This window comes from Podarcis pityusensis (genome assembly GCF_964106645.2).
Source record: "Podarcis pityusensis genome assembly, chromosome: 9".
NCBI lineage: Eukaryota > Metazoa > Chordata > Lepidosauria > Squamata > Lacertidae > Podarcis > Podarcis pityusensis.
In genome coordinates this window covers 1,559,041-1,572,307 of record NC_138034.1, presented here as the reverse complement: position 1 = coordinate 1,572,307, position 13,267 = coordinate 1,559,041, and the positions used below count along the sequence as shown (strand labels likewise).

Genomic DNA, 13,267 nt, shown 5'->3' with positions numbered 1-13,267 from the left:
ACCCTGTGGCACCCCACTAGTCACTCTTCTCCAGGATGAAGAGGAACCATTGATGAGCACCCTTTGGGTTCGGTCAGTCAGCCAGTTACAAATCCACTGAGTGGTAGCATAGTTAAGACCGCATTTTACCAGCTTCTTTACAAGAATATCATGGGGCACCTTGTCAAATGCCTTGCTGAAATCAAGGTAGGCTACGTCCACTGCGTTCCCTTCATCTACCAGGCTTGTAATTCTGTCAAAAAATGAGATCAGGTTAGTCTGACATGACTTATTTTTCAGAAATCCATGCTGACTATTGGTGATCACAGCATTCCTTTCTAGGTGCTCACAGACTGTTTGCTTAATGATCTGCTCCAGAATCTTCCCTGGTATTGATGTCAGACTGACTGGGCGGTAATTATTTGGGTCCTCTCTTTTCCCCTTTTTGAAAATAGGGACAACATTTGCCCTCCTCCGGTCTGCCGGCACTTCGCCTGTTCTCCAGGAATTCTCAAAGATGACTGCCAGTGGTTCTGAGATCACATCTGCCAGTTCTTTTAATACTCTTGGATGCAGTTCATCTGGCCCTGGAGACTTGAATACATCTAAACTAGCCAAGTATTCTTGTACTATCTCCTTAGTTATTCTGGGCTGTGTTTCCTCTGCTGAATCATTTGCTCCAAATTCTTCAGGTCGGGCATTGTTTTCTTTATCGGAGAAGACTGAGGCAAAGAAGGCATTGAGGAGTTCAGCCCTTTCTGTGTCCCCTGTTTGCATTTCACCATCTTCTCCTCTGAGTGACCCCACTGTTTCTTTGTTCTTCCTTTTGCTACGAACATACCCATAAAAGCCTTTTTGGTTGCTTTTAACCTCTCTAGCAAGCCTGAGTTCATTCTGTGCTTTAGCTTTTCTGACTTTGTGTCTACACGTGCTGGCTATTTGTTTGAATTCCTCTTTGGTGGTTTCCCCCCTTTTCCATTTTTTGTACACATCCTTTTTTTAATCTTAACTCAGTTAAAAGTTCTTTAGATAGCCACCCTGGCTTCTTTAGGCACCTTCCATGTTTCCGTCTCATTGGTATTGCCTGACGTTGTGCTGTTACTATCTCCCTCTTAACAAACTCCCAGCCATCATGAACTCCCTTTCCTTTTAGTATTACTGTCCATGGGATCTCACCCAGCACTTCCCTAAGTTTTATGAAGTCGGCTTTCTTAAAGTCAAGAAATTGAGTCCTAGTATGCTTGGCTGCTCCTTTCCGCTGTATAGTAAACTTCAGAAGAGCATGATCACTCGCGCCTAATGATCCTTCCACTTCTACCCCACTAACCAGGTCATCAACATTGGTTAGGACCAGATCTAAAATGGCTGTTCCTCTTGTTGCTTCTCCCACTTTCTGGACAATGAAGTTGTCTGCAAGGCCAGTGAGGAATCTGTTTGACCTTATGCTCTTGGCTGAGTTTGACATCCAACAAATATCCGGGTAATTGAAGTCCCCCATTACTACTATCTCCCTTCCTTTTGCATGCTTGGCCATCTGTTCCAGGAAGGCATCATCTATGTCCTCCGTTTGGCTTGGGGATCTTGTTCAGCTGCAGGCAGGTCCTGGTCTGCAAGTCCCACAAGTGGCCGCAGGTCCAGCAGGTGGGGGGAGATGGAATTCTCAAAATGGACAACCTTGCTTGTACTCTATCCCAAAGTAAAGAAAACATTCCACCTAAACATTAGGAAGAACTTCCTGACAGTAAGAGCTGTTCGACAGTGGAATTTGCTGCCAAGGAGTGTGGTGGAGTCTCCTTCTTTGTAGGTCTTTAAGCAGAGGCTTGACAACCATATGTCAGGAGTGCTCTGATGGTGTTTCCTGCTTGGCAGGGGGTTGGACTCGATGGCCCTTGTGGTCTCTTCCAACTCTATGATTCTATGAAAGAAGATAGAGATGCTTCCTAAAAACAACAACAGACAAACAATGCCCCTGAACCCATTTTCCTGTAATTTGGCCAATTTAATCCAGTATGGAGGTAATAGCCTTTAAATTTCATCCATTTCTGTCAAAAGGAAAACAAAATTCCTAGTAGTGAATTGTGGGTGGTGGAAGGAAGGAATTGGACTTAGACAGACCCTGAACATGAATTGGAGAGCCTACAACAGCACCTGGGACTAAGGCTGGTGTTTCCCAAACCATGAAATTGTGGCCTGATTCAAATCCTGTTGTCTACACTTTTGACTGAGTATCTGAAGGAATACCTGAATCATAGAATTGTAGAGTTGGAGGGAACCCCAAGGGCAATCTAGTCCAACCCCTTGCAGTGCAGAAATTCTTTGCCAAACATGGGGCTTGAACCCATGACCCTGAGATTAAGAGTCTCATGCTTTACTGACTTGAGTTCCCACATCAACCTGCAGTGATGTCAGCAAATTTATAGCTCCCTTCTAGGTGCCTCTGCCATCTGACATAAGAGAGAGGGATTTGATGGTGCTCCATTTATGGAACTTACCCCAGAGAGGCCTACTTTTTATCCTTTCCCTGCCAATCAGCTCTATTTTTGTTCTTCCAGCCCTTTTAAAGTTCTGAGCTTTAATTTGTATTTACTGCTTCTTTGTTGTGAACTGTCTTGGGAACAGTGCGCACACATACACTGATGCTGATTTGCTAAATTGTGGTTATGACACTGAGTCCAGAGCTTTGGCTCATATGCTCCTTTCCATAAGTTGCTTGGTTTTTTAGCTTCATGTCACGGCAATATCTATTGAAAAGCCAAGAGTCAAATGCTGCATTTTATCAGCTAGTGCTGACTCTGCAGCAGACTCCCTATGAATTCTTTAAATACTTTTAATTATGATATTGTCCATTTGGGGTGGCACATGTGAATATTGATTTAAAAGTTGGGGATCACCAAGTAACCTTTTATTTTAAATCCCCATTCATTAACACCGCAGTTTCTATAAATGTTCAAGTTTCTATTTGCACCTGCGGCTTCCTGCTGTACCAGAGGTTGGAAGGGCAAAGGTGCTACTTCCTTTTGGAATCCAGCTCAATATTTTTCTCATCCTGACAAAAGTATACAGGAAGGAAGGAAGGATCTGGCTGGGACTAACCCATTAACAAGACTTTCCAACCAGAAGAATATGCATAAATGTCCTACCAAAGCATAAATGCATAAATATATCCTACCTATGTTTGAGTTTCTGTGAGCCATCTTACAGTTTTGGAACTCTGAAGTCTACCTGGCAGTGATGGAAAAAAGGATTATTGTCAGCACAGCTATGGGATTTGGAGGTCCCAAGGCTAGCAGATCAGCCCCTGACACAGCATCCTGTGCACGTTTTTATCCATTTCAGTTCCAGTGGGAACTTGCTTCCTCCTCTCCCTTCTTGCCTGTTGGGATAGTTTAATAACCTCTGCATGCTCACAAATATTTGACCTCTACTTCTGAGACTTGACTCTCAGTGCCCAGCCATATGGACTGAATAAAACAAAGCTTTAAAACAAGAAAGAAGTTTGTGTTCTTCTAGCTTCCTGTGTTTATATGGTCTGTTTTGGGTGGTGTTAAAGCTGATGTCCAGCTGCTTCCTCTACAAGACTGAAAGCCAGGTTGGAACTTTGACACTGACTGAGCCCCAGATGTAAAACAAAAGAGGTGTGCCATTGTGGAACATAAGGGGCAGAATACCAAGCCATTGTGCCATGTTCAGCTAAACTGTATTTGTGTGAGATAAATAAATATCTTCCTATTGTGAAGGATAGCATTTTAAAGATGCGTTTTGACTTCATTGAAGCCTCTTCTACAAAAGTCTACTTTATGGTTCCTTTGCATAGGAGAGTATAAAGCTTTGCTCCTCAGATCAATGAAGATCTTCCCCCATAGATGGGCAAATTGGATTGTACGAAAACAAGCCCAAACTCTCCATGTTACACAAATCCAGGTTTCAATTTTTAGTGTAATGATCCATGTTTCAACCAAAATATTAATAAATTGTGTAAGTTGAGGAATTGCATTTAAGAGCTTAGGTTCTTCTCCTGTATTTGACAATGTCTGCAATGAATACAGGCTTTGCTCCTATGTCTAATGGCAGTGTGGTGCATAGTTGGAATGGGAAACCTGTGACCCTCCAACTCCTATCAGCCCCAGCCAGCATGGCCAGTGGTCAGGGATAATGGGAGTTTTAGTCCAATAGATTCCCTATCCTTGAAAAGCATGACAACACCCCTGGGTAGTGTCCACCATTTTTGCTCTCAAACTATGAATCACATCTACAGATAGCTTTATAAGTGTTTGTGTTGCCTCCCTTAGGAAACAGGTTGCTTCCTTACATCCATTGCAAATTATGTCCTTGGTTAGTAGAACTGACACCCCTTACATCACTCTTCTCTAAAATGCAAATGGCTAGTATAGCATCTCTCCCTGGAGGCAGCAAGATTGATGTGGATCATCTGTTCCACCTAGACCTTCCATTGATCTGCTCGTCTGGGCATTAATGGAAGGCTTATTTCAAAGAATACCTTGGTTGTGCATCCAAAGAGATGCATTCATCATAAACTACAGCCTAAGCTGTCTGCCTCTTACATACATATATGTGTAATAATATAGCAAAATTTGAACAATTTGAAAGCAACAAAGTGCATTTTCTTGCAGCATAGAAATAAATCTTCAAAGCCAGCATGGAGGGCAGATACATCAGCATGTGCTTGCAAGGCATCCCCTTCATCTCTCTCAGGCTTGGGTAGGTGTCATTGCCCTTAGATTGTGCCTGAAATGAACAGAGCAGAAGGCTATCTGTAAATGTCATTGTGGCACTCATATTCGGCCTAACACTTCTTCACAGACTGCAATTGCTGTAGATACATTTTTCTTTAAAAGAATTGCTGTAAAATAGGTGTGAATTGTTTTATTAGCCATTTCGTCTTTTCTTTTTTTGCTGTCATTTTATATCCTCAAAATGTTTCCAAGGAGCCAGAAGGTCCAACTCTGAGTGTGGCTTGAGTGCCAGCAGAGATGGCAGTGGCTCTAAGCTGATGCAGAATTTAAAGGGGGGGGGGAGTGTTTATCTGACTGTAAGGTAGAAGCAGGATTCAGATTTGTATTTACAAGCTTGTTGCTCTATTGAGTTTGGTGGATGAGGGATAAAATAAATGACTTTTGAATTGGAAATGTATTTCATTTCTAGCAGGGGCAGGGCACTTGCTCAGTTGCATGGTCATTAGGTAAAGGTAAAGGACCCCTGGACAGTTAAGTCCAGTCAAAGGCGACTGTGGGGTGTGGTGCACATCTCGCTTTCAGGCCGAGGAAGCCGGCATTTGTCCACAGACAGCTTTCCATGTTATGTGGCCAGCAGGACTAAACCGCTACTGGTGCAACGGAATACCACGATGAAAACCAGAGTGCATGTGCTTTCGAACTCATCCCGTCTCGGGGATTCAAATGGCAGATCTTCCGATTGGCAAGCCCAAGAAGCTCAGTGGTTTCGACCACAGCATGGCAATTATGCTGCACAGTCACACACTGATCTAGTTTCCTGTGCTTTCTAACATCTGTACAAAGTTCTTAGGAGCTCTCAACTGGAAGCTCAGGGTGAGGTTCCACCACTACAAAGATGACACTGCAGCTCTGTTTCTCCCTACCACCTGCATCAGGGGATGCTGTGCAGGTGTTGGATCAGGATCTTGAGGTAGTGAGAGTCGAGTGACTGCCAGTAAACTGAAACTGAATCTTGAGAAGATGAAAGTTTTGAGGCTTGGTGGTTCCCAAATCTGGGAAATAGGAAGGTGGCTTGCTGAAGATAGGGTCGCACTCTCCTTAAAGGACCATGTGCATAGAATTCTCCCATGCTCTGTCACTTGAGGTCCAAGTGGCCTCAGTAAAACAGAGGGCCTCTTTCCAGTTATGGATGAACCATCAGCTACTGCCATTCCTGGATGGGGATAACTTGGCCTCAGTTATCCATGATCTAGTAATATCCCACTTGGGAGATTGGATTGAATTGGGGTTCTGCAGCTTAACAATTGTCCTTAGAAGCAAATGTTGCTCAAGTTGCTGGACAGTACTTGGGAAGAAACATTTAAGATTACACTGCAAGTCTGCTTGCCAGATGACAAACTGGTATATTAAAGTAATAGTAATGTGAAATATTCTTCTACAGTTTTCTGTTGCAACAGTAATGGAGAACCCAATGACCACTTCATCTCCCTCGTCACATTTTCCAGAAGATGATGGCTCAAAGGAGAGTAATGACGTTGTTCCATCAGGGTAAGCAACTGCTCCTCTAGTTTTGGCTCATGCATACATAGTCCACTATAGGACCTACAATGGTGATTTGCTGAATATTTTTCCTTTGCTTTGGTTTAAAACACCCACTTCTAAACTCTGTCTTCAGTGACTTATTGATACTTGTTTAGAAAAACACTTAGCATTTCCCTTTGTATGTTGGAGAGGTGGTTTTCATGTGGTGCTTATTCATACCTGAAATAAACTGCACCCAAAGGGGTGGTGTTGATCAGCTGAGGTAGATTTCCTTAGTATTGGTGATGAGATAGACCTGCATAGTTTTTAAGACGATAGAGTATATGAGCCATGGCCACTGGCCGCTTCCTAAGGGGATGCTTTGCCTTTGACAGTGCCATTTTGGGTAGCTTTTTGGTAGAAGCCCTCTTATAAACGCTCCAAGGAATGGGATAGAGCTAGTGGCTAAAGCTCAGTCTTTCATCCCAAGCTCCAGCATGATGACCGTTTAGTCTTCCTTGGGCTTTAGAACACCATTCTGTTGGAATACTTGATAACTGGGATAGACTGTAAGAGAAGTTGTTCTGGCAGGTGCAACATGCCGTGTTCTGACGGTCGTTCTTTGGCACGTGTTTCTTTCCAACTACTTTTGACATTTGCAATATCACACAATATCCCAGGGAGTAAAATAGGAAGTACCTTTTCCTAACAATTGTGGGAGTATATTGCATAATTACCTATTTTTTCCCCAGGCTAAATCATTCAGAAGGATCGTGCACTGGCAGTGCCTCCCAGTCCGCCAACAATCCAGATTTTGCAGAGGACTTGCTGCACAGTCAACTGTTGCGAAATGAGTCATCTAATAAAGCTGAAAATAGCGAGCCAAGGCCTGAGGAGGAGGTAAGCAGAAATTAGAAGAAGTCGTCTTCCTCCACCTAAATTCTCTATCCATTCATATCTTCAAAAAATAAAACAAGAGAGTTGATTATTTGGAATTTGATTAGCATTCCTCTCCTCTGTAAATGGATAACACCTGCAGTGAAACAGGTTATGCTGTCATTCCTAATCCTTCCTTGAATGAGTGACTGACAGCAATTTAGAACTACAGCAATCCTAGGAAGCTGGCATAAGTTACACCAGCTTAAGTAAAGCTCAGGAAGCCCGGGGCGGGGGGCAAACATGGCTGAGGTGGTCCTAGCCTGGTGTGGTGGAAATAAGCCACTGAAATACAGAGAGGCCACCCCCACCCCCCCGTCAGCAAGGCGATGGGAGCTGCACCCGCCTCTTGACATGCAGGGGATAGTTCCCAGGTGCCCTCATCAGGTAGGTACAAACTGTGAGGTCACACAGAGATAACCCCTGAGAAGCTGCTCAAATATCAGCTGGTAATTCCCAACATCATTTTTTTCTGAACTTGCTAAATTCTTTGCTACAGCATTTGCTTTGTGGCAAGGAGTTCCCATTGCCCAACTTTCCTCAAACTAAGTGCAGTCATTGACTCTGGGGAGATTGTGGCATCCTCCCCATTTGAGCCATAATTTGTGGATCCAGAGGCTTTAGGTGCAGAAGGCACTTTTCTTTTAGTCCCTCCTCCCCTACTTCCGTTATTTTAATGTTGTATTTTATTTTTGTTTTTACGTTGTAATCATTCACCTTGTTTTTATTATTGCTTGTAAGCCGCTCTGAGCCCGGCCTTGGCTGGGGAGGGCGGGGTATAAATAAAAAATTATTATTATTATTATTATTATTATTATTATTATTATTATTACTTCCCACAAAGCATTTTTACTCATCTCCTGTAATGTCTTGCCCCATTCTCTTTTTACAGCCAACATGTACTTTACCCCACCCCCCTGCCAACCCCCCCTCCAGTTTCTTTCATCCTTCCTTCCTGGTCCTTTTACATTTTCTTCTTCTCTTATTATAAGAGATTTCTTTTTATTTTCTGTTTATTTCTTTAATAATAATAACAATAATAAATATTAGACTTTTATCTCAGTTTCTAATTACCTTCAACACCTCCTGTGCCCTTTCCCCTCAGAGGCGGGAGACATTCCCCCCCCCCTCCACTTCTGTATCCTGGCCTCCTCTACTCAGCATGCAAGGAGTTCCTGGTGGGACGCTTGCCCATCCAAAAGGCTTTGGCACGGCTAGTGGGTGGGGCACAGGGGCCCACCTGAACGTGGCTCAAGACCCATGGGCACATCCCAGCCTACTGTTTGAGAAATATTGCTGTGGATTCCCAAACAGTTTTAAATTTATTAAAATTGCGGTTGATTTTCTGGCAGCTTTGTCTATCTTTAAAACCTTAGTACATTTTGTATGTACTTTGAGTGTGGCTTATCCCCAAATCTTCTGTTTTAACTCTTCCTAACTTTTCATCGGGCCTTTCAAACCATATCAGTCTTGGTTTATTTATTTTGACATTTTTTAGTCTTTAAGGTGCCACAAGTTTTTTTTTTGTTTTGGCTGCAGGAGACCAACATGGCTACCATGCAGGAAATTTTTGAAAACATTTTTTTGGGTTGTGTGTTTAAATCCACAATAAAATTATCTACAATTCTTAAGAATTTCTGATTTTGGCTTTACCAGTGAAAGCCGATTCTGCCCAAATTTAACCCTTACACTCTTATCTGATCCTCACCATGCCCCCTTCTCCATTACTTAACAACTTTGCTTGTTGAACACAGCTTATTTTTTTATGTATTTGATCATGCCTGCTTGGCTGAACCATAATTTGACTGTTGAAAAAGAGTACAGTGGTACCTCGGGTTAAGTACTTAGTTCGTTCTGGAGGTCCGTTCTTAATCTGAAACTGTTCTTAACCTGAAGCACCACTTTAGCTAATGGGGCCTCCCGCTGCCGCCGCGCGATTTCTGTTCTCATCCTGAAGCAAAGTTCTTAACCTGAGGTACTATTTCTGGGTTAGCGGAGTCTGTAACCTGAAGCGCATGTAACCTGAAGCGAATGTAACCCGAGGTACCACTGTGCCAGGGATGTTTACTGAAGCTGTGTGTGAATGATAAAAGCATTTGAGATGCTAATGTAGGTTTAAACCTGGAGCAGGGATCCATGGCCCTCCAGATGCTGCTGGACTCCCAGATTCTAACACCCCTGACCACTGGCTCTGCTGCCTGGGCTTATGGGTGATGGGAGTCTGACAACATCTCAGAGGCCACCTGTTGTTGTTCTTCCCTCCAGCTTTAAAGGAACTGATGTCTCACACTGAACTTTCCTCTCCCTGTCTTTGTAGCAAAGAACTAAGAGAGGAGGCTGGTCCAAAGGGCGAAAGAGGAAGAAACCCTTAAGGGATAGCAATGCTCCTAAATCTCCCCTAACAGGTTACGTGCGGTTCATGAATGAGCGGAGGGAGCAACTTCGAGCGAAGAGGCCAGAAGTTCCATTCCCAGAAATCACCAGGATGCTGGGCAATGAGTGGAGCAAACTCCCTCCTGAAGAGAAACGGGTACTATTACATTACTTTCCTTTATTCTGGAATTTGGTGCTTTATTTCAAAGATTTCCCAGGTGATAACAGAAAGTCTATTCAAGTAACTAAAGAGGGATTCTAGAAACTTACGTGCTTATTTTAGATAGGTAGGGCCTAAATTTTCTCTGCAATGTAACATAGCCCTGTGAGTCTTCAGGAGAGAATCACAAAGTATGTCAGGACAAGAGTTTCCCTTTGCCCGTAATGGGAATGGGGAAATGGCAAGCCGGATTGCTAAGAGGTAGAATTGCTTCATGCTGTACATTCATCAGCACAGCTGGTGTCTTGGAAAAGACAGGATGCATATTGAAAATGGGGGTGCTGTTGACGATTTATCCTTCCACTTAGAAGGGCTGCTAGTGATGCAGAGAAAGCTAAACTCACTAGGGTTTTGGGTAGGAAGATTTGCTTCATTAGTCTATTTTTAATCAAAAGATCCATCCCAGAATGGGGATTGTGAAGAGGGGGCTGATGGTTTGCTTGCTTGCTTATTTCCTTTATATCCCATGGGCCCGGAGTGGCTTACAGCAGTTTTTCTAACAGTGCAATCCTACACATGCTGCCTACTCAGAAGCAAATGCCACTGAAGAGCAATGGGGTTCTTTCCTGGGTAAGTGGGTGTAGGATTGAAGCATTAGTGATAATCGTTTTGTGCCCAAGGGACTTGCAATCTGCAGAAATGGAATGGTTTGGGGAATAGGAGGCTGAATAAAGAATGCCATTATAAGCATATACCACATCATTAATAACCTGTCCACAAAAACATCCAAAAAATGGTGCTTCTTGCATGTGTTCCAAGAGGTGCTGCAGTGTGAGTTACCCAGGAGATAGCTGGATCTTCATTCCCACCATGCCTCATCCTGTTCTCCCCCTTGGTGTTTGCCCATCTTGGCCACAGCCTGTAAATGCTTAGAATTGACATCAGCTGTGGCCACACATTTTCTCTGCATCAAGCAAGAGAACCTAGGGAACCAGCAGCGGAAAGTGGGACACCCCAGGCCTGGTTAGGGAGAAGCTGGGATATAGTCTGTCATCAGAGACCTTGCAATGGAATTGCTGGATGGGGGCGAGGAAGCCAGGATGCCACCACCTCAGCTCTACCTGTGGTGCAGGGCAACCTGGACCCTTGAGAATTGCTCCTGTGCCCAGTTGTGGAGGACTTGCAGCAAGGTGGGGAGGGAAATTTTGGCTGCAGCTACGAACAAGCCCTATTGAAAAGAGTGGAATTTGTTTTTAAGCAAATATGCCTAGGATTTCTCTTTTGGAAGAGGGTAAGTCTGAAGGAGTAAAGAGGAAGAATAGCAAAGAGCTGACTGAGATAAACCCCTGCTCCCTGCATAGTTAATATAAGAGCAGCCGTGCTGGAGCAGACCAAAGCCACAATTCTGCTTCAGTGGCCACCCACATGCCCATGGAAAGCTCACAAGCGTGGCATTTATTTCATAGGATCACAAATTGAAGAGTTAAAAGGGACCCGGAGGTTCATTTAGTCCAACCCCCAGCTATGCAGAAATTTATTTTGTTTCATAAAATTTATACACCACCCAATTATTAAAAACAACCTTAGAGTGGTTTACATGACTGGAAGAGCCACCTGTCGTCATTCCCCAGCAACCAGTATTCTTAGGCATCCTGCCTCTGATTCTGAAGATAGTGATAGCCATGGTAATTAGCCACTGATTGCTTATTCAAAATGGGGGTATCCTGTAGGCTTACATAAAAGCATTATGATATTGGCGTATGTGTATGAGGGTTACCCCAGGGCCTCCAGCACCAGAATCTCTTGTATACAGATATGTGCAGTCACTCTGGCCCTCCACAATTATTTGCCTCTCTAGAATAAGTAAAACTGCCCATACTCTTCTCATTCACCACCAGTTTCTAGATAAGGCTATAAAGTAGAATAAGAGGAGAGGCCTGGAGCAAATTTAAAACCAAATGGAAAAGGAGGGAAGAGAAGCCTTTATGGAAAAGGGCACAATCGTCTCCATGCTAGCTTGTGTCTACTGTTTAAGTTCTTTACACTTTGACAGCTCCCTTTGAAGTCTTCTGCAACCAAGCTCTGTTCATTAAGCAAATGTGACAGAATGCTCCAGGCAACATTTGATATGATTTCTTTAGAACTATATTCAAGCTCATCACTGTTATGAAAGCTAAAACTCTGGATTTGATTCATCCCATACGGATACAAGGGTGATGTGATTTGTGCATGTGAAGTTAAACTTGAGATGCAATCTCTTTGTCTTTTCCATTTATAGCCCACCCCATTGCAAGGGTTCAAGGCAGGGACCCATTACAATATAGGTGTACTCACATTGGTTTGTCTTGGCTTAACTCTGGCAAGTAAGTGCCCCTTCAGATTGGATGGTTTTATGTATTCAGAAAAGCATAAAGTGGACATATCCAGAGGATGGATGTTACACAGATGAGGAGCAGCCACAGAGATGTCTTTCTGTGTATCCTTGACTTTGGCATACAGAAGAAGGAAGCCTCAGCTGACCTTAACCTTTGGCATTCAGTTTCTCCATTTACACTTGTCCGTTCTGCTTATTCAAAGACTGCAGCAGAAGTTGACCTGCCTGGTTGACTTGCTTGGTGCACTGAAGCAGGGGACGAATGATCTGTTCTCTTATTGCAGCGCTACCTTGATGAAGCAGATAGGGATAAGGAACGTTACATGCGGGAGCTGGAGCAGTACCAGAAGACTGAGGCGTACAAAGTTTTCAGCAGGAAAGCACAGGACAGGCAGAAAGGCAAATCGCATCGACAAGGTACTGAACTATGGCATAGGAGTCCTTAAAAGTAACTCCTAGAACTGTTGATTAGTCTGTCTATTTTGTTCTCATTTAACAGGTATTGAATAATGGTTTGCAGTAGGTCACGGCCACTCCATTTAACTTGTTCTCCCTTCCTTGCTTTGAGCACAGGATGTACCTGCAATGTGGATGAATGTTTTACTGTATTGGTCCAAATATAAGCTGCACTTTTTTTCCAAATTCCGACCATGAAAAATTAAAGTGCGGCTTGTGTTCGCGACCTTACGATATCACTGCTGAAACAGCGGCCCCGGAGGGCCGTCGGGGCTGCGGGACAACGGCGCCCATCCTGACCGTGGCCCCCAAGCCTCCCCTGAACTGCTGGGACAAAGGTGGGGAGGCCTCCGGCAAAGCAGGCGTGGCTCCCTCTCCCCAGAGAGCAGCCTGGGAGCGTGGGGCAACAGTGCGACGCCCACCCGCCGCTCCCAAGCTTGCCCCCAAGCACAGGTCAGTTGCAGACCATGGGACTTGCCCTGAAGCCAACACAAGTATTTTAAGCACAACATTTTTTTGTGTTTTGAAGGCACAGATATCTCTGTTGTTCACTGTGAATGTAGCCCCAATGTTATGGCCTGACCATAGGTTGCGAAGCAGTGATGGGTGACCCCCACCTCCTCAAACAGGGTTGGATCAGAAATAAGCCATGCTATTCCCCATCCCGTCTGTAAAAGTGAAAAATAACTTGGCTTGTTTTTGAGCCAATCTGAATTTGGACTGGAGGCCAGCAGCGGCAGCAGCCCTAAACTCCAAGCTTCCCTCCCTTATCTT

General features: G+C 44.0%; 1 protein-coding gene across 9 annotated transcripts in view; it reads left to right on the top strand.

The window, feature by feature from the left end:
* HMG20A (high mobility group 20A) overlaps positions 1–13,267 on the top strand; it is a 64,602-nt gene that overhangs the window by 34,749 nt on the left and 16,586 nt on the right. For 5 of the 9 annotated variants that reach the window (XM_081021584.1, XM_081021583.1, XM_081021582.1 and 2 more), the window contains exons 2-5: positions 6,115–6,221; positions 6,947–7,094; positions 9,448–9,660; positions 12,322–12,454. In XM_081021584.1, coding sequence (XP_080877710.1) covers positions 6,133–6,221; positions 6,947–7,094; positions 9,448–9,660; positions 12,322–12,454 — 583 coding nt within the window. In that variant the 5' untranslated portion in view covers positions 6,115–6,132. Of the gene's footprint in view, positions 1–4,610; positions 4,699–6,114; positions 6,222–6,946; positions 7,095–9,447; positions 9,661–12,321; positions 12,455–13,267 lie in introns of those variants that run through there. The other 4 variants (XM_081021588.1, XM_081021587.1, XM_081021585.1 and 1 more) reach the window with 2 other exon arrangements.